At 35.0% G+C, this 22628-nt stretch overlaps 1 protein-coding gene across 7 annotated transcripts in view; it reads right to left on the reverse strand.

Annotated features, from left to right (window-relative positions):
- The window catches only part of LAMA2 (laminin subunit alpha 2), a 603913-nt gene that overhangs the window by 150256 nt on the left and 431029 nt on the right, over positions 1–22628 (reverse strand). For 6 of the 7 annotated variants that reach the window (XM_036871358.1, XM_036871357.1, XM_036871364.1 and 3 more), the window contains 3 exons: positions 12083–12207; positions 5718–5804; positions 1757–1950 (listed from right to left, as the gene is read on the reverse strand). In XM_036871358.1, coding sequence (XP_036727253.1) covers positions 1757–1950; positions 5718–5804; positions 12083–12207 — 406 coding nt within the window. The remainder of the gene's footprint in view (positions 1–1756; positions 1951–5717; positions 5805–12082; positions 12208–22628) is intronic. The other variant, XM_036871360.1, reaches the window with a different exon arrangement.

Here is a 22628-nt window from a genome sequence, read left to right on the forward strand (position 1 = left end):
TATAAATCTAACTAAGGAGGTAAAAGACCTATACTTGTAAAACTGTAAGACACTGGTTAAAGAAATTGAAGACAGCACAAACAAATGGAAGGATATACCATGCTTATGGATTGGAAGAGTAAGTATTGTTTAAATGACCATACTACCTAAAGCAATCTACAGATTTGATGCAATCTCTATCAAAATACAATGGCATTTTCCACAGAACAAGAACAAATGATTCTAAAATTTGTACGGAAAAACAAAATACACAAAAGAACCAAAACAATCTTGAGAAAGAAAAGCAGAGCTGGAGGAATCATGCTCCCTGACTTCAGACTCTACTACAAAGCTACAGTTATCAAAACAGTATGGTACTGGTACAAAAATACACATATAGATCAATGGAACAGGATAGAGAGCAAAGAAACCAACAAACTCATAGAAAAAGAGATCAGATTTTTCTGATCTCACCTCTAGAAAATTAATTACTTTAAAGTTCAAGGTCTGTTAGATTAGCATTTAGGTTAGTAATATCTATATATTATTTAGTTAAATATTTCCTTATTAATAATTTAGTTTTAATAATAATATTAAAGCTAGTTGGATTACATTGGAAGTCCACTTCAATTATCATTAAAATATGCCATTTTACTTGAGAAGAGTGAATATGTATATACCAATAACTGAATATGATAATGTAAATGTATATTACATATTACACTTCATCTCTCCCCTCCCATCAACCATGACACTTATTTTTATTTTAAATGCAATACACTTTCATCAAAGACTGTTGAAATACATAGAAAAAAAGTTTAAAAAGTTATATTCCCAAACATACCTAGTCTTTACCTTTTGGCATATCTAAAAAGCCAGCCTTAGCTTTTGAGGTAGCTCATCAAACTAGAGCACAAACAAAAATTCTAGTTAAAATGTTAAGCTTTAGACACACATAAGATGTTAAAACCAGAAATACTGGCATGTGTAAATACATTAAAATAAATAAATATTGAAATAAAAGATACTTAAATAATTTCCATTTCTATTTGTTAGAAAGAATTAAGACCACTAATGTAAATTCCCTCAAGGAAAAGAATACCATAATATAACTGTCTTCTCTAAATTTATAAATAACTGTTTTAGATTAGAATTTATATAAGATCCAAGAATTCTATTTAACTACTGATATTCGATGTATGTTCAGTATGGCATTACTGAATCCAGAAGCAGTTATTAAAACAAAACAAAACATATGAGTAAAAACACTTGAGTTCATTGTCACTGCTTCCAGGTTCTGTAGGGCAAGAGAAAGTTACGAAGCAGGATGCCCATGGATTTCTGTAAAAACTCGGAAATGAAAAGTCAGTTGTAATTCAAGCCTTACAGTGTCTGTCCAGCTGATTACAAATTCAGGAGGATTCTAAAAGAATTTAATAAACCCAGACCTTTAATCTGTCACAAAGGCAATGTCAGCTTCAGGTAAAACTGCAAACTCTGAGATGGGCAAAATAAAATAAAATCTGCCTCCGGGAGCTTTGCTGTAGGTCTTCAATGAACTGACTAAAGCATGCTGAAGATTTTCTCAGCTGTTCTTGGCTCAGCGGGATGGAGACTAAAACAGCAGGCAAGCAGAAGAAGGTGGATAGATAGTGTCAGAGAGAATGAAGAGTAGCACTAGCTATTGCAGAATAAGAAAAGTCAGTCTTTCTCATTGGAAATGAGATAGAAATGGAACCAAGGCCCCCAGAACTAATAGCTAAGTTAGTATACGTACAAACACACTCCATGCCCTCGCGCACATGCCAGTGTTTGCAGCCGTCACACTTCTGTCCTGTGGCTCCGGGTCGGCATGTGCAGATCCCTGTGACAGGGTCACAGGGGACAGGCAGTGAGCCATGGGGGTCACACTCACATTCTTGGCAGGAGCCTCCGGGGCTGCTTGGGCTGCCGGTATAGCCAGGGGCACACCTGAATTTCAACAGTGACAAAGCAAAGGAGATTAATAATAAGTCATGTCTCGAAATTGTTGTTGTGTGTGCGTGTATTGTTTGAATGAAACAAAATTGATACCAAAAGTCAATAGATCAGGGGTTAGCAAACTTTTCCTGTAAAGAACCAGATAGTAAATATTTTAGGCTTTGCAGGTCAAGAGGCAAAATCAAACTCGTGCAGTGAAAGAGAAAGAAATTTTCAAACACTGTTGGTTGATGGAATTCAAAACATAATAATAGAATATAAATTGTTTTATAATAATAATCTACTAATGGAAAACCAAACTAATAATGAGAAGAATGGGATTCTTGTTGAGGTATCAAATTTACTTAAGTAGGGCTCAAATTTACTTAACTAGGGCTCAAATTTAGTGCTCTCTGTCATCGAAGTTTGCCCATAACCGCCATTCCCAGCTTGAGTGCCATACAGGATTAGGCAATGGGCCAAATTTTGTGGTCCATACTCTGCCCACTACTGCTCTAGATCATAAACTTTTTTTTGAAGGTTTCATTTTTAAATTAGAAATGAGTGAAATTTTCTATTTACTCCTGGGCTTTCCTAGATACACACATTTTAGAGATCAAAATGACCAAGGAATTCAACCCATTAATTTTACTAATGAGCAAAAAGAAGCAAGAGGCGATAAACTACTACATTTTCTATTTAATTCAACTGGTCTTTCCTTCCTACCACATCTTCCTCAAGATGAATTTTTCATTGTGTATCTCTGGAAGTGGGGTAATGTTATGCAAATAAAATATGTAACACCGACTTGAGAAATTAGAAAGGAAATCCAACTGGATGAAGCCAAATTGCCATCCACTCTCTTCTACCCATTTGTGCAACCATTCATCTAAGTATATACCACTGTCAGTTACGTTACTGGAAGTCTGATAACTTTACAAGATGCTGGCAAAACCATATGCTCTGGTTTACCCAGAATGGTCCCAGTTTGCCTGTTGTCCTGGCTTAAGTATTAAAAACATATTCTGTCTTTCCCTAGAGTATCCTGGATTGGAAAATAAATTATACACATAGTCAGCCTAAATATAATCAACAGTAAGAATTTTTGTTCAAGAGGAAAATATGGGAGGAAGCTGAGAGACAATAGGAGATTGAAGCCAAAAGTTGTAAACACTAGCCAAATAATCCTGGACCATCTTTAGTGGCCTGGGATTGTAGAAATTTGCAGGCTGATTGTAAAAGTTAGTTCATCCCATGCTGGTTAGAAAAAGCAAAGCAAGAAGAAAATTACCTGTAACATTAGGTTTTCATACATTTATGGTTTTAATATTTTATTTCCTATGTACTATTAAAAATTGTTTCTTAACATTTTCAGGTGAAAGAATTCAATTCTAAGCAGGTTCAGAATGATTAAATGTTCAAAGAGTTTTACAAGAGTAATGAAGACAAAGCATGGGTAGGGGGTTCTACAATACAGCGACACTCAAGACATTTAAGCAGTTTTAGACCTGAGCTGATGAGTTTGGGCAGGTCATAAGGTGATTTAAATGATTTAAGAAGCTCTCAGAAGTGAAACAAATTTATTTGGAAGGTTACAATAAAAATTTAAGCAAGACCTTTGGATTAATTTAGCTGAATAAAAGCAATTTTTCAGGAAACTATAACCTGATCATTTATATGTTAGAGATGATGAATGTGGAGCTGTAACAACATTTGAGAACCGCAAAAACAATTCAAGCCATTCCCATTTGATAGTGTATGACCCTGCTCATCTCTATGCTACATAAACTGTCACCTCTTATTGATTAAACATTTATGGATATTAAAAAAGTAATTTTTCTATAATCACTCTGCCTTATGCCAATAATTGTCATTTCAGTGTACCCTTCCAGTCTTTTCTATATAAATGCTTTTATAGATAGTAGAAACTCCAATTTACAAATGTAGCTATAGTATCAAACATTTTTTCATAAATTATGGCAGCTAATCCCCTTGGCGTCCAGGGATGTTTTAGTCGTCATCCTACTGGTGTTTACAAAGGCATGAAATGAATATTAGCCTAAGCATGAACACTAAAGCACACTGGCTGACATTAAAATATACATATTCAAATGATGTATATATCTCCACAACAAACGGAAATGTTTTTGGATTTCGTACTGCTTTTAGTTACCTAATTGTTACAAATCTCTGTTGGCATGGAAATTGTGAATGTACTGTTTTATATATATATATATGCAAGCAGTGGATATTGTGTTTAAAGTTACCACATACAGAATTATTTAGAAATATATTTTGCAAACTTATCGAAACAGAATTGGAATTTATAAAACATGTTTAATTATTTAGTTACCTATTTATTTCCATTATTAACACAACCATTGCTGGTTATATTAAAAGAAGATTCTTAAATTGATGATGATAAAATTAATATTGGTTTATATTTGCAAAGAGATTCGTGATTTAAGGAAGTGCTCCTAGAAGAATCCAGCAAAGGAGTGGGTGAAGCAGGAAATGGAAAAGAAAGGATCCAGGCGATGGTGTGATTCCAGGTGAGGTCCCAGTCTTAGCTTAAGTCTATGGAAAGCTCTGGAGCATAAATAACATCTCAAGATCTGTTCAGCTTTTGGGCAAAGGAGCTGGACTTTTGTACTCCCACACTAGCGAGCCATTAGGTCTGGGCCACTGGAGGAAGGCGTGGGGGGGAAATTCTCAGGCTTTTTTGCCTCTCCTATGGGAGAGGAGACTTCTATGTAGGTACTCAGGCAGGGTATCCTCTATTTACCTGATCTTCGTAATGTCAGTGGAAAGTAGGTAGAGTATCAGCTATTCTGATGTTATAAATGAGACCCAGCAAAGTTTGTGGAGCTCAGCTATGTCCATGGGTCTTTATAGAACTTTATACTATTATCAATTATACTAAAATTATCATGTGTGTTTAATGTTAATAGTTAATATCAGTTGCTCTCTGTTACCTTAGAAAGAATAAAAACCTACTAAAAATGGTGGTGATAAGCTTGAGTATCCAAGATACTGATCTTACAGAAAATATGCATCCAGAAAAATATAAATTACAACCTTCCTAGACAGTCAGTCTGGAATTCTGTTTCTTAACTTACCATTTGTATTACATGTTAGCATTCAATTTAATGACTACATACAAGCATTATCAGAATTTGTAAAAAATATGGTGAGAGGAGGCATTTAAATACTATTGTTTGCGTGTTGAAAAGGAGAACCAAATAACACTTTAATGTTTGGTTGTTTTAATTAAGAATTCCTGATACCATTTATATTCTGAATTATGTGTATACTTGCTGATGTAGTGCCAGAGTGCTCAGAACAGCGATGTGCATGCAGTTAGTGCTAGCCAACAATTTCCAGCGAATTAAAATGAGAATTATGTGTGGCCAGCTTTTTATTACTGTTAACTACAGATAAGCTTTTGGAAATTGATTTATTTGTTCTTGTAAATGCTCCCTCCCTCTGTCTCTCTCTCCCTCTCTAATCTATGTTGGAGTATATACATATATATATGCTAAAATATAAATTAGATAATTGTGAAATAATTTGGAATCTTAGAAAAAGTCGAAATAGATGGAAGTAAACAACTTTCTTTGGATAAAGTCTAAAGATATAAAAATACTTTTGAAAGCATATAAGCTACTAGAGAATATGAAAATAATGACATAAAAATAATGAATACTTTTCTACTATGATCTTTTATTATATGAGCTCTATGCATATCACTGCTCTCCATGTATCATGACTGTTCCTACCGTTCGCAGTACTGGCCTTCGTATTCTCGTGGGCAAGCTGTGCAGCGGTAATCATCCAGGCCTTCCATGACACAAGAAGGGCTGAAACTGAATCAGAAAAGAAAGATTACAAAAAATCTTTTGACTTACTTATTTTATAAATTTAAGTAATTCTATCTATTAAGTAGATGATTGGAACTGTTTTTTGATGGTTAGAAATGGCATATTTGTAAGTTTCTATTCAAGGGTAGGCTATCACAACTAAGTACTACTAATAATAGTCAACAAATAAAGATGGTTGTTTTTTGATGAATTAACAATGCATCTCACTGACCATGTTAAAACTTTGAAATTTTAATAATTATGCGACAAACAGGAAAATATTAAACACCCAGAAAAAGTGTACTATTTTTCATGAATCAAAAGAAAAACACGATGAGAATTCCTGCATATATGTCAGATAGTAGAATAAGTATTATTGAATATCTTTTGGGTTAAAAAAATGGGGACATAAAAGCTATATAATTTTTTTTCTAAAAAGCCCAAATTGCCACTGGCATTTCAATGCATGATGTGTGAATAGATGTTTCACTTAAAATAAAAGAGTGCCTTTTTAAATTTATATACAGATTTCAAACCACATTTTACTTTAAACACAAAATAATGTGATCTAGCGTGAGGAAAGAAGAATGGAAATCTTGAAAATGAATACGATTTTCTGACAATTTTATAATCTCTTCTAGTAAGTAGGTCTCATATAACATGCCCTGTTTTCACTACAACACTGATAGACCACGGCCAGTCAGCCTTGCTCCAGGATTCTTGATCACCTTACCCCACAAAAGAAATACTAGACAAGATTTGAAAACTAAACTATGCTAAAACGTAGTTTTGTATTGTTACAAACTTCTCTCAAATACAAGTAGTGCTTCATTCCCACTGGACAAAATGCATGGTGCACTGGAAATTTAGGAAGAAAAGACACATGCACATGTATTTGTTGCAAAATGGTAATGCTGCAAACACCATTTTCCTTTTTGTTGGTCTGCAAAAGCAGTTGATGCTGAAAAAGCAATAAAGTATATAGACCAGAGCTGCAACTCCTATTGGTCAGGTGCCATTAGGACACTATTTCAATTGCCTTCTAATGCATTAAATCAATAGTACATGAATGAGTAATAAACTCTAACCTTTGCAAAACATGTGAACAAACTGATCAACTACTCACAACCTCATTATTCAACAAATTATTTTTTTTGCCTTCACAAAAATAGACCCACAAATACATAATTGACACATTCTTGCAAGCTTCTAGCTCTTTTAACTCAGCTTGATGCTGAGTTCATCTGCGTGCGCACACACACACATGCACACACAAACTCATATACATATATAGGCACTTGGAAACAGATTTTTAAACATTCAAGTGAAACTCTACAGAGCCAACATAATTAAATTATATTCCTTTATAGTAACATATCTGTCTCAATTACTATGCAGGAATGTTGTAATTCTCCTTGGATAGTAGATATAAACTTTTTTGAATTATGACATTACGGTGGACTAAAATTTTTCCTTACATCACATATAAGGATTTATGAAAGAGGAAGTAGGAGTTACACCTTACTTGAGGTTAGAGTTTATTCTTTACGCTCCCAAATTCCTCATCTCCTCTCAATTTTCATACTGTCTGCAGGACCACTCAGAAATCTGACTGTTTTTCCTCTTGAAGGCCATCTTTTACATTCCCTTAGATTTGTTAATTCCAAGGTTGCTTCAACAGAATTTCTGAGATATAGAGTCTGCTACTCTGTGTCATCCCCTGTGGAGTCTACTGAAATGAATTGGCTTCCGGGATCCCACCCCCTTATCCCAGTTCACTGATTGTTCCTTTTCAGTCTCCTTTGCTGGATCTACATCATGTCCTTGATCTCTTAATATGCTTCACAGTTCAGTCTTCAGGTTTCTCCTATCCTGTCCTGTCCTTTCTCCCCTAAATGATCTCATTCAGTATTAAAAGGCTCTAAATATTGCATCTATCCTAACAGATCTAAAACTGAGCTCCCGTCCTCCAAAAAATACCTCTAACCATTCTATCATTTTCCCTGTCTCTGTCAATGGCCATACTTTGCTTACTTTGCTTCCATTTGCTCTGCCATAAACCAGAGTCATCTTTGTCGCCCTTCTCTCACATTCCACAGGTATTCTATCTGCAAATGCTGCTGGTGTTACCATAATTAATTCATTGCATTATCCTGTTCTAAGCCACCTCTTGCCATTGGCAGACTTTTAGCCTTCAGGACATTTAGTTACTCACTGGAGCTTCCCTGACTCCACCTCCTGTCACCCTTCCCCTGTCCCCATTCACTCTGCTCCAGCTGCCCTGGATCCTTGCTGTCTACTACGCATGGCCTGTCTCCAGGCCAGTGCACTTACTTTTTCCTCTGGCTGGGCTGCTCTTCCTCCAGATAGTCAGGTGACTCTCTCCATTACTTCATTCAAGGCTCTGAACAAGCCTCATCTGTATGTGTTTGTGAAGATCTTCATCAAGCACCCTATCTAAAAGGGTACCCCATTCACTCCAAATTCACTGAGGCTGCCCTATTTTTTTCCTGGTGGCACTTTCACTATCTGATACTACATTATATATCTATTTGTGTTTTTTCAGCTTTATTAAAGTATAACTGGCAAATAAAATTGTAATATATTTAAAGTGTACACGTGATGATTTGATATACGTGTATGATGTGAAAGGATTCCCACCATCTAGATAATTAACACATCTATCACTTCATATATTTACCTTTTTTGTGTGTGAGAATTCACAAGTTCTACTCTCCTAGTAAGTATCCATTATACAATAATGTATTATCAACTGTGGTCACTATGTTATATATTAGATCCTTAGACCTTATTCATTTTATAACTGAAAGTTTGCACCCTTTTACCACCCTCTCCAAATCTCTCCTGTTCCCTGCTCCCTGGCAACGACCGCTGTACACTGTTTCCATGAGTTTGTTCGTTTTTAGATTACACCCAAAAGTGAAACCATGAAGCTTTTTCTTTCTCTGTCTGGCAGAAACTGCTGAACACATTTGGAGAAAAAAAACTCCGAAAAACTCAAACTTGGCCTCATTGTAGAAGGGAGGAGAGGGCATTGAGCCTGGAAAGAGGGGTCAGATTGCAGAGGGTTTCTAATACTCTGCTAAAATATCTGAGCTTTCCTTGGTAGGCAGTGGAAAACCCTTGAGGGTATGTGAGCAACGCTGTACTGTCACAATGGTTAAAAGTTTATTGTATTTGTTTTGGTAAGAGATATTGGAGACTTGAACTAATATGTGGGTGAGTTAGTAACCACTTACCATCCCCCATCTATGAAGAGGGACATCTCAGCCTCCTTCATCTATGTTTCAGGATCTTTTTTTCTTATCTCAGGGAGAAGTGCTTCTCTTCTCATCATACATAGGTCTTTACTTTGTTAATTAATGTTCCAAACTTTATGTGATGACCTTAGGGGGTCATGAAATCACTTTAGTGGGTTTTGACTAAAGTTTCTTCTAATAATGCAAGAAAATAAAATTGAATAAAAGTTACAGTATATATTATATATGTATAGCTAGCTAGCTAGCCAGATAGATAGATATCCACACACACATTTTTTGTGTTCTAGCTTATGAGTAAAAAAAGGTTTTCTTAAAGTGGTTGCAATCAATAAAGTTTGAAAGCCATTGAACTAGCCACTTTGATTTCATACTTGCTTCTTACATTGTCCTTTGCATAAAAATATACTTAAATTACATAAATCATATAAAACAAAAATGAAACAAATATGAAAACACTTTTTTGTTGATCCTGCTAATCAATCAAGGTAGTATTCTTTCTTTCCCTTCTTCAAATTTCTTAGAGCTGTATACTCACACCCATGTGACTTAATGTCTGCTTCCACTATTGATTGTCAAAATCCATCAGGGACCTGCACAGTTAATTGCCACTGTATGTACTTAGTCTCCCTTGGGAGAGCAGCATCCAATGCTCATTCGTTGCTGCTCCTTTCTCTCACTGTGTCAGTGGCAGTGTGGCCTCAGTTCCGTTGCCTCCCTCACAGCTCTTGTCTTGGCTCTTCTTTCTCTTCTGACTTCTCTAGTGTACGTAGTCTTGTCTTTCCTTCTTTCCATGTGCTCCCGTTGAGTAACATGACCCTGGGGAATCTTATCTATAATTCATTTACTAACGTATCTCTTCCTTCATCTGCCCTCCCAATTTTCAGGTTTTAATTTCTTGTGGCTATTTGCATATTTCCATTCAGATAGACCTTTCATATCAATTTAACTTATTTGAAACATAAATTGTCTTTCTTCTATAGCAGCTCTCTCCTGGTTTCTATTTCAGTTAATGACCCCACCATTTTAGGGGTCAACCTGGCTCCAAATTCCTGGCTTCAAATCCTGCTTTGCCTAAACCTGTCATATCTAATTAGTTATCAACCCTGTAGAGCTGCATTCAACAATTTTCTCACATCCATCCCCTTGTCTCTATTCTTGTTGCTATTACCTACTTTCAGGTTCTAATTATCTTTTGCCTAAGCTAGTGCAATAGCTTTTTAATCAGTCTCTTTGCTTTTCTTATTTTCCTGTTTCAATTCATTATACTCAATTCCATCATAATAGTCTTCCTAAAGTGTGGCTCTCAGCACATTAATTTTTTTTTTAATAAAGATTTGTAGTGTTTCCTCATTACATAGAAAATTACATAGCAACTTCTTAGACTGGTATTCACGGATTTCTACAGTATGGCCTCCATTCTCTCATTCATTGTCTTCCGTAATTATGAAATTCTATTTGAACCCATGCTCCAAACTCTTAACAGTTCTTAAACATGACTTGTGTTTTCTGCTGCTAAGCTTCTGCTCCTTAAATTTTCTACTATCTCTACCAGTAAAAACCCTTCAATCCACTGTAAATTTAATAATTTAAATACATCTAAAATTAATTATAAATACTCCTACTTCTTTAAATATGTTCTTGAAGTTTCCACAGCCAACTGTGGTACTTTGTGCCTTGAATTCTCTTTATATCTCAGTTGACCTCTCTGAAGACACCCATTTTACCGTGAGCCTCTCCAAGAGATGTTATGCTTCTTTTTTATATCTCCTGGAGCTTTTGCTATAGTCCGCCCAACAGGAAATTTTTAATTAATTATTGAATTTTTCTAATCCAGATCATTTACATTTTAATAAACAATAAACAACATTCTCTTGTTCAAAATCTGGTCATCAGAGGTAGATTAGGGAAAGGAAAATGATATTTTTCATACACCTACCACTTGGTGCTTGGATGAACAATAAGATCATGTATTTTATCCTCATCAATATCCCACTTACCTAAAAATTTACATTTGAGACCCTATGCAAAACTTGTGACTCTGTTCAACCGAAAAGAGGTGCTTACAGAAGAAAGGGAGACAATTATGTGCAAATGTTTTCAAAATGTAAACAAAGCCAGAGATGGAAAAAGAAACTTAGTGAGTATAGGTGGAAATAGCTCTTCATCTGAGTTGCTTTGTGCTTCTTATACACTGAAGATAAGGTGTCCAGGATTCTAATTCTGAACAAAGTGCCCTACATTCTTTTCAAAAGCAAATTCTTAGAGAAAATATGCCCTACAATGTAGAGATTGATGTCTATAAATCACTTAGCAGAAAGTATAGATAGCCTTAGCAAAAAGGTAGGTGAAAACACCTAGGGGTTTTCATCAATACATAAACAGTGCAGAATGTTCTGACAGCACTAAAATAAAATATGCCAGCGTTTGTTTCCCCTTATGGCTGTGTTTCCATGGTACCAAGCTCAGACTATCTTAACAGAAAGGGGGTTGTGATTCTGGGAGATACTGACTTACTCTGGAGCATAACAATAAGTCACCCTGCTTTAACAACATTATTTTTCAATTATTTCCTTGATAATTCTTTACCAATCATGAATTAAACACATAAAATGAATGGAAACAGCTAAAAAATTTATATAATATGCATCACACAATCCTTCATAGCTGAATTTATGGCAGAACTATATGCAAACACTAGACCTTTCTAAAAATTTATAAAATTATGCACATTTGTACATATATTATTTATTTCATAAATATAAGTTAATATTGGTATTTACATTTTAATTAATAAGCATTATTTATTTGGGACAGAGTTTTAAAAGAAAAATGAACCATAGAGTATTATGTGCTCACTTTTGTCATGTTTTTATGTTGTTTAAAAAATCTATCTTAAATTGAGATTTTTGTCTACATGAAAAGAATAGCCAAGTCATAGAAAGCCCATGTGCTACACAGATGGTGTTACTGATTGGGAAACATGGTAATATTTCACAATCTTACTTGTTGCTGGAAGAAATCAGAGGGCAAGCACATTGCTGACAGTCATCTGGCAATCCCTTGACAATGCCATAATATCCAAGAACACATCGTTCACAGAAGTCACCAGCAGTGTGATGTTGACAATTCTGTAAAGGAAGAGGGATGTTTGTTTTTAAATTAATGAAGGAATGTAATTTATCATACAGCTCCCCACCTTCGAGTTTGTGTGCTCCTGTGAACACACATGCGCATGTGCACACACACATCATTGAGAGAGAACTCAGTTCTTAAACATATTGATACATATTTTTAAAGAAGCTCTCTGATTTGAGAAATGAATACTGGGCTGTTGTAGCTATACTGACAAGAGTTTCTGTTCTCTTTTCCCTACATCAATCTCTGCATTAATTTTTCTCTTACTCTAATCTGGGGAATAGACTTCACAAGTTTCTAAAATTTATTGTATCATCTGGCTATTTATGTTTCTTCTCTACAAGGTGTTAAAAAAGTGCTAAAAGTCCTGGGGTTTTGGTGCATACCCATCAGTGGACTTTTTGAAACCAAACCAAGGTGGAAAACATAAATATTTTAAGAGGCAGAAATAGCAAAAAAAAAAAAAAGTCAGCCTAGTTACCACATTAAGAATGTTATTCATCTAATTCTTGCCAAATGTTGATCATTCTTTATAGATAGAGAGGACCCAACCTAAAACCAGGGATCTCAAGTCAATATTTTCTTTTTATGTTTGCATAGTAAGAGGCACTTGGGTAATATGCTTTAAGACACTTCTATAAGAAAATGAGAACAGTTTCAGAATATTGTGTAAACAGTTTTGAAATTAAAATTCTCACAAAGTGGAATTTTATTTAACAATATATTTAGCAATTATTCACGCAATATGGACTTAGGAAGAGCTACAAGTCAGGTACTGAGAAAGGCACCGGGAGGAATCAAATGAGGGAAAAGGTAAAATAACATTCTAACCTATAAGAATTTATTTCCACTTTTGGAAAAATTTTTAAAAATGGCAAATAAGAAACATGGCAAATAAGAAATGTGGAATTTAGTGGAAATGGGACAGTTGACTTTAGGAGTTGAGAAAAAGGAAGAAATAGAAGGAATTTAGAGTTGGATTTTAGCTTGATTTTATAAAACCACATTTGGAATGGTCAGAAGGGTAATTTCTTATAAATAGTATTTTTTAAAAGGTTAAGAAGCAAAAATGTCAGTAACAAAATAAATGTATATATATGCTAGTGAACCCATCTCCTGATCAGCTCAGCTGGAACCACATAGCCACCTGTGGGCTCTACAGTAAATTTCCCATATGCTGGGCTCTCTGCTTTATTCAATTAATCTAGAAGAACATATTTATTTTTCATGTGTTGTCTAATGGCCAGTGTTTGGTATGGTATGTGTGGTCATTCACCACAAACAGTAACTGAAGTCTCTTCCTCTGACTCTTTTTATGTTTGTGTTACTCTCTGGAGAGAAACCATGCCATTATCACAATGAATTTTAGAATACTGTGGGTTTTTTTTTTCATTCTTTGGTGCTATATTTGAAAATACATTGTGTTACTTACAGATAGATTTTATAATTCACTCTTAAATGGATCCAGTTTTCTATATGATAGGATGCAAATCTCAAATCTTCTAATTCCCCACCTCACTCTCAGCAGATGTTAGCCCTCTATTTTCAGGGAAAAGGAAGCCCTCATTGGGTGTTCCCTTAGCTTCCTGCCAAACAACACACCGTCTTGTCTGCATTACTTTCCATCCCTTCGACATTTAGTTCTGTTCACAAGAAGTGGTGTGTTGTTCTCTGTCTAAAGCTGCTCTCTTCCTAAACTCTGGTTTAGGAAGAAGGCCCTCCTGTCTCCCATTTCCTCCAGCACCTGCATTTTCTCCTTCTTTGATAGCTTATTTCCATTGACAGTTGAGGTTGGTCAAGCTTTTCTTATTTTAAAAAAATTTCTGGGGTTTCTGGACAACTTCCATCCTATGTTTGTTTGATAGGCTTTCTAAAAGCATTGTTTACATTGCTGGTCTCTACTTCCTCATCTCCCTTTCACCTCTTCATTCTTTAAACAGGCTCTCTCTCTATATATATATATATAAATGTATATATATATTCTTTTCCATTATAGGTTATTACAAGATATTGAGTATAGTTCCCTGCGCTATACAGTAGGTCCTTGTTGTTTATCTATTTTATATATAGTAGTGTGTACATGTTAATTCCAGACTCCTAACTTATCTCTTCCCCTCCCCCAAACAGGCTTCTGATTTCACCATTGAAAGATAAGTCCAGACTCATGCATAAGATCTTTGTTGCTAAATCAAAATTTACTGACAATAATCACTCTTCATGATATATGAATTATCTGCAGCAGCTGATATTTCTGGTCACTCTTTCTTCGAAATTTTCTCTTCCTATGGGTTCTTTAATAGTACAGTATGTTGATTGTTTTCCTACCCCTATGGCTACTCTTTCTAACCCTCTTTCATGGATTCTTCTTCCCCTTTCTGTTGAGTAAGATTGGGGTCCTTGATTCTAATTTTGGCTCTTATCTCTTTTCTTTCCTACATTTTTTTACCTTGGTGATTTTAACCATTACTAGAACTTCAGCTATCTTCTATGTACCCCAAACTCTAAATTTTATATATTCTGCCTAGATATCTATCTCTAATGAGTTCCAGACTTATGTTTCTAATTGCTTCTTAGCTAGGTCTTATTGCATAATGCAAAAGCATTTGAATTTGAGATGTCAAAAATCAAGCTCATCTCTTTTAAAACCTGCTAATACTCCTGCATTTCCCATTTCATTTGTGGTCACCATCATCTCTCTGGCATGGCAAGGAAGACCGTTATAATCTGGCTTCTGTTTACCCCTCCAGCCTTCTGCCTAGCCACTGCAAACTTTGCACTCTATGCTAAACCCATATGCGACCATCTGGAATTCTCAAATTATGCAGTGCTCTCTCTTACCTCTAGGACTTTTCATATGCAAATCCCTTGTTCTGGAATGTTTTTCCTCCTCTTACCTGGCTAACACCTATTCATTCAGCTCTCATTTTCACTGTTGCTTTCTCTAATAAACATTCCCTGATGCCCCAAGTCTGGGCTAAATGCTCCGTCTAGCTCAACACAGTGACTGAAATATGTTGACATTCAATGACTATTTTGAACGACTGCATAAATGAATGCATGTTCTAGGTATTATAGAGGAAACTGGTCAGGCTTCTTAAGACGAAAAAGGCCAAGCTTCAAGTCTGATGACTTTGCAGAAAGGTGGTTAGCAGGGAAAGAGGGTTTGTCGTATTTGGATATTGATTTAAGTACCATAATCCTCTCTCATTCAATCATCCAAAGGAACCACTGTATTTTAGCAATAAAATAGCCATTCCATATTTAACAGTAGCATGGTGAGCGATAATGGTTCCAAGATAAAATAATTATCTATGAATTGCAGTCTCAAATCATTCAGCAAGGTGCCAAATGATGAATAAATGTCAACTGGGGAGTGTTTTAAGAACATACTTTATAGTTATAGAAATGAACATGTGCCCCAAAATACATGGAATCTAGAACAATAATTGTCAGCTTTTGCCTTTGTAAAAAAACTAACTGCATGAGTTATTTTATGTAACCTCCTATAACATCGGTAACTGAATCAAAACAAAAAATCATGCTAATCATTACTAAAAATACAGAGATTGAAAAATCTGGTTTGCCTCTTTTATACCTACAACTCTGTATAATTTCTTCACAGAGAAAGCAAATATTTTAACTTTCTTTGGACAGTCAATCTTTCACAGGGTTGCTGACATACTAAACTTGGTTAACGGAATCAAATGTCCCTGTTAGGTCCACAAACACAGCACATAAACCATGATGCTATTTTTGAAACTTTTTGACATCGACCTTTCGTATGACTTTCCTGTCTGCTCTGAAATAGTGGACATAATATTTCCTTGTATAGAAATTAATCTTTAGGAAAAATTTTTATATTTTTAGATGCCTAATGAGAAGTTTAATGATCTCAAGATTAATATGTGCTACTATCTTTTCAATAGTAGATTAGAATATATGGCATTTGTTTTTGTTTTTGTTTTTTGTACATGGGAAAACTGGTGGTATATATTCTTTCCACTAGATCAAATGAATATTATATTTATATTTGGTATCTTAAAACTAAGGTGAGAAATTACTTAACCTTCTTTCATTATAGGGATGCCTCTACACATTCCTTGATGTATTATTAAATGCACGGATTCTTATAAGGCAGCCCTTTTCGTCTTGTATAACTACAAGCTATAAAGTTTTTCCTTATGCTGAATGAAAACTTGTTTCACTCTAATTTTTAGTCAGTGATCCAAATTCTGCCTTCTGAAGCTATGCAGATTAAGTCTAATTCCCATTTCCTGGGGAAAGTCCTCAAATATCTAAAGAACACTATTATTTCCTAAATCTTTTTTCAATCTAAATACCTTTTTTTCCCAAGCTAAACAGCTAACAACTCTGGTTACTCAGAATTTCTCTTAAAATACAGATTATTAATTTTGCAAATATATTTAACGTACTTCCTTCCTTGATCTTGATCTTGTACAAATGAATCTGTAGTCAAGTAAGAACTCCTATTTCACAGAAGTTGCTACTATGTGTCATTTCTTTTGTTCTTTCTCTTAAACACTAGAATATAAACTCCTAGAGGGCAAAGTTCACACATTCCTCATCATTATTCTCCCAGCACCCACCACAGTGCCTGAACTTTGGAAATACTTATTAACAAATGCCTCAAGAATGAATAAACAATTGAGCCTACCTAAGTTCAAAACCTATGCTATTAATTTCATCTCGTTAATTGTAGCTCAGAGTTCCACCTGCCAGGCTCTTTTTGATTCTTGACCACCATTCAACACAGTAGGTAAAACTTCTAGCTTTACGTCATCTGAATATTTGATAGATCTCATGCAAATCACTGATAAAGATTTTGAACATGACAGGGTCAAGCACAAACCCTATGCCTCATCATTGGAGACATCTCTAGAACTTATTCGAGGTCATGCTGTTCAGCAACTTCTAACTTCTGCTAACTGATTACCACTTGGCCCATATTTTCAACCATGTTTGTGAGGATATAATGAAACATTCTATCAAATGCCTATTTAAACAAACCAGAGTTTGAACCATAGATCTAACCCTTATAGGCTTATGACTTAAGCAAATTATATAATTTCTCTCAGCATCAGTTCATCAACTGTATTAGAAGGAATAATCCTGTCTGTCTCATAAATTTGCTGTAAGAATAAATGAGAAAAGATCTATCTACAGTGGCAAGCCCTGGTTCTGGTACATATATAAGGTTGGACACATGGTAGCTGTTACCATTTTTACTAAATTTGACATATGATTTATCACACTGTCTGATGAATTTGAAATTATACCGAGATTCAGGGACCTAGATTCTCAGATATTATATACATAGTAACTCTAGCAATTAGTTTGATATGTTTTATTTTGAGGGAACCTATTCTGATTCCTAATAAGCACTGCTTATGCTTCACTGGAGATTGAAATCAATCTGTTTCTTATATTCTACAATACTTTCCTTTATAAAACCTGGAATGACATTTCACTGCTTTCCATCCTGTGACAAATTTCATATTTTCATGATTTTTCAAATATTTTTCATAGATGGCTCTTAATCACACTGCAGATTCTATCAGTATTCTAGGGTATAATTCACCTGGACCTTCAAATCAAACTCATTTAATCAGCTAAAAGTGTGATTACTCTCTCTCACAATCTCCAGGTACCATTCTGCAGTGGATTTGAAACCCGAGTCTAATGCTTTTTAGCCAAGGCTCTGTAAGTTAAATTTTTTTAGGATTAATTTTCAGTTATAATGAAATGCTAATAATTCCTATCTTGGTAAGAGGTCAGATAGATTAAATAAGATAAGGTTTATAAAACACCTTAAATACAGTAGATTACAGTTATGAGATTATTTACTGAGGATATAGCTAATTGATTAACCACAGATATTGACAGTGTTACAGACAACAGGGCAGATCAATGATAGAGATTTATTTTATCCTTTTCATTTTAAAATAAGAATTGTGATAGAGTGAAAATAATATTTTCACAAACTATTTGGTCTTGAGAAGTTATTTGCACTAGCTGGGACTTCAATTTTCCCACGTAAAATATAGGAGAAATAATATTGACTATAGAGCTATAGTGATAATTAAATGAGAATATATATGTTTATAAATAAATATAGGCATAGATGTGTGTGTTATATAAACTCTGAAAACTCTATCTATCTATCTATGTGACTGTGTGTGTGTGTGTGTTCTGATTAGTATTAATTCACCTACCTCTTCTCCCCCTTCTGGCTTGGGGTTCAATATCATGTAGGTTTTACTCCTCCATTCTGAAGAAAATTTTCCTTGAGGGGTAATGGTCACTGAGCTATTGGTAATAACATGACTATGTGTAGGATTTATTAGCACCTACAAAGAAGCAACAGCTCTCTTGTAAGTGTCATGAAGAATTATGAAGAGAAGAGTTACAAAATGATGTGGGTTTTATTTAACAGTTGAAATGCTTAGCCTGTGAAGTTTTCTATAGTTTTGTTTCTTCTCTACCCCTTATTTTTGAAGAAAGGAATAAAGAAAAAAGAAAAAAAAAGTGAGAAAATCTAGTATAGCGCTGGATATAACAGAGGTTTTTACATTAATTTTTGATTATTTATCATCTGATTGGTTCTTAGACTATAAATAGTGGCTAACAGGTATGGTAATGATCATCTTTATCATCATCAATCATCATAGCTATCACTTCTACTATAGAGCTTATCATGTGCTAATTAATGTTCTAAGCATTTTATCTAGTATTTCACTGAATCCATAGAAAAACCCTATGAGTAGGTACTATTCTTATCCTCATTTTATAAATGAGGAAATTAAGACACCACTGAGGCTAAATAAATTGACTAGGCCCACACAGCCCGAAATGGATGAAGCCAGGATTTGAATCAAGGCAGTCTGACCCGAGTCATGCTTATAACCACTATACCGACATAGAGGGCATTGCACTGTGTAGTGGATATGATATTAAACTGGCAAACACAGTACAAATAGTAAAGAAATCAGTATGCTTCAGTTGCCTCAGTTATAGCATCGGAGTAATAATAGCTATTTTCTATTTGCCTCATGGGGCTGTTTCAAAGATAAACAAAGTTGTCTAAATTCAGAAGTTATAAGTTCCCTGAAGGAAAATATAAAAATTCAGAGCACAGCAATTTATACTACCTGTGCATGTTTGATGCACCTATGTATTTATTTTTTACTTCATCTAGGGATATCTCAGAAAATAGACCTCTAATAAGGATCCTTAAGGCACAAAAATAGATATAATAGCCTATTGGTCAAAACAGGACAATATAATGACAGCAACTTTTTATCCTAAATAAAAATGAAATTAAACTGTATATTTTGTGAATGCTTCTAAATTATTCATATGGAGTGACATTACTATTAAAAATTCCAGCAATGACTGCATAAGAAAGAAAAATGCATTTAATTCTCACTTAAGAATGCATAAGTTAACCACCTCCTTGAAATTATCTATTCAATTTTACAAGCCAATAGATTGGTGAAAAAAATGCTACACTTAAACCAAATCATGATTATTTCAAGAATTCAAGGATGGGTAAGACCTTCACCTCCACTCCAGTCCTCACAAATAAGCATATGATAAATTTCCATATTCTGTCTTGATTGAAAGAAGATATCTTTAAGAAGTCAGGAATAAAAAGAAGTTTTCTTAACACGATAAAAAATATTTACCTTAAACTAATCACCAGCATCATACTTTGTGGTGAAAGACCTGAGGCTTTCGTATTAAAATCAGGAATAAGATAGGAAGCTGACTACCCTCCTATTTAACATCTTTTGGGAGACGTAATCAATGCAAAAAATGAAATTATTATACTAGACATAGCTCTGGCAAGGAAGACACAATTATAGTTATTGCAAATATTATTGTTGTAAATATAAAAATAACCAAAAGAATCAAGCAAGAAACTTCTAGAACTAGAAAAAAAGTGGCTGGATATCAAACACATGTAAAAAATATATTTTGTCAATATTTACCAGTAATGACCAGATAATAAATACACTGAAACAAAAAAATGTAATGCTCACCATTAAAAAGAAAATGTAAGATAAATGGCAATAATTTTAACATAACAAATGCATAGCCCATATGGATAATATTAAAAACTGTGAGACATAAAATGTTTGAATAGAGAAGAGTATCATTCCTGGGTTTAGGGAGGATAGCTGAATAGTGTAAAGATAGCAATTCTTTACAAAGAGGTTTAATGCATTTTCAATAAAAATTCCAGTAATGTTTTTTTGGGAAGAGATTAAAATAGTGAATCAAAATGTCATTTGGAAGAATATATAAGCACATCAAGTTAAGAAAATTAGGAAAAGAAGAGTAGTAAAGGGTCTTGCTTTACCAGAATTTATAATGTACTATAAAATGAAGGTAATCAGAACATTATAATAGGAAATAAGAGGTAAGCAGAAAAGAATAGATGATCCTTTAAACATATCTTAAAATGAACAAAACAAATGTGTATATATTCAGATACCATGATGTGTCAAGGAGAAAAGGAAATATTAACAAATAAATGTTTCTTTAAAGTAACATATTGAGGAAAAATTATCTCCCCACATTATAATAAGTTCTGGAAAGATTAAAGAGTTGGCTCTAAAATTTAATCATAGAAATAATGGTAAATATTGTGAGATCTCAGTATAGATATTGAAAGTAATTGCCTGGGTGAGATCTCCATGAGAATGAGTGTAGTCAGACAAGCAAATTGCTCCAAGGACTGAATCCTAGGAATACCAGTATATTGATTTCAGGTAATGAGGAGAAAACAGCAAAGAGGACTGAGAAGGAGCAGCCACCTAGCTTGAAAAACCCTAGAATATCACGTCCAGAAAAGAAAACTGAACAAAAGCTTCGAGAGGAATGGCTGATTCAGAGGAGCAAATGCTGCTGATAAATCAAGTACAATGAAGAGCTGAACACTAGTAGTTGGTATGCATACAGTGGTGGAGGAAAAGCCTGATTTTAGTAGTTCAAGGGAGAATGGTAGGAGAGAAATTGTAGACAAGAGTATAAACTCTTATCTATGTGAAAGGAGAGGAATGAAGTGGTAAAAATCAAGAGGGGAAGTGGAGTCAAGAGAGATTTATTTATTTGTTTGTTTATTTATATTTTTTAAGATAGAAGAAGTACCAAAAAGTGATTCAGAAGGGAGGGGAGAATAGGTATGGCCAGAGTGATGTCCTTGAATCAGAGTGATGTCCTTGAGTGGGAGGGCGGGCTGGGATCTAGAGCATAGGTGGCAGAGTTGGTCTTTTCTACAAACAAGAACAGTTCATCCAAATTGGTGGAAAAACCAGAGTAACTGCACACAGATGCAGAAAGGTAGGTGCATGTGTTAGTGGGAGCTTGGGTTAGTTCTCTTCTGAGTGTTTTTAACTTCTCAGTGAAATAAGAAGAAACAAGGCCATCAACTGAAAGTAAGGATGGAAATGGGTCTGGAAGGGTGTGGGATTTGAAGAGGGATGAGAAGGTATGAAATTATCACGCAGGAATGTGAGAGAGGCACTGGACTGGAGAAACGTGGCATGATGGAAGAGCAGCACAAAGGTTCCCTTTGAAGTGAGTGATAGTGAACATACGGTGAGACTAGTCAGCAGAGTCGACTATTTTCCACAGCCGCATTCAGATTAGAAGACATAGGTATTGGAGGAGTAGGATTTAACCAGAGTTGGAATTCACTGAGTAAACATAAGTAAAGGAGTGGTAATAAGAGAAATGAACATTACAAAGCAGTGATATTAAAGAAGGGTCATCGGACTTCCCTGGTGGTGCAGTGCTTAAGAATCCGCCTGCCAATGCAGGGGACATGGGTTTGATCCCTGGTCCAGGAAGATCCCACATGACGCAGAGTAACTAAGCCCGTGCGCCACAACTACTGAGCCTGTGCTCTAGAGCCTACAAGCCACAACTACTGAGCCTGTGTGCTGCAACTACTGAAGCCCACGCGCCTGGAGCCCGTGCTCTGCAACGAGAGAAGCCACCGCAATGAGAAGTCTACACTCGCCGCAACTAGAGAAAGTCTGTGCACAGCAACGAAGATCCAACGCAGCCAAAAAAAAAAAAAAAAAAGGGTCATGAATATTAAGCTGGTTAAGAAAGTGAGGGCATGAGAAACATAAGGAATGATAAAGATGTGAGCGTCGATGATGAGACAAAATGTTGACATTGAAGTACTAAGAAGAAGTGAACTGGAAAGAAAAGAAACGGTGGTCAAAGGAGAGGATAGTTGACATTGAGACTATAGAGGCACTCAGTTCCTGGTAATGACAAGTTCTCAGACAGGCTCATGGAGTGAGGACAAGACATGGGAAGAGTCCATTTTATGGGCATCAAAATCACCAGGAATTATGATAGGAGTGGTGCTAGAGTG

Source organism: Balaenoptera musculus, chromosome 12, assembly GCF_009873245.2.
Source record: "Balaenoptera musculus isolate JJ_BM4_2016_0621 chromosome 12, mBalMus1.pri.v3, whole genome shotgun sequence".
Classification (NCBI taxonomy): domain Eukaryota; kingdom Metazoa; phylum Chordata; class Mammalia; order Artiodactyla; family Balaenopteridae; genus Balaenoptera; species Balaenoptera musculus.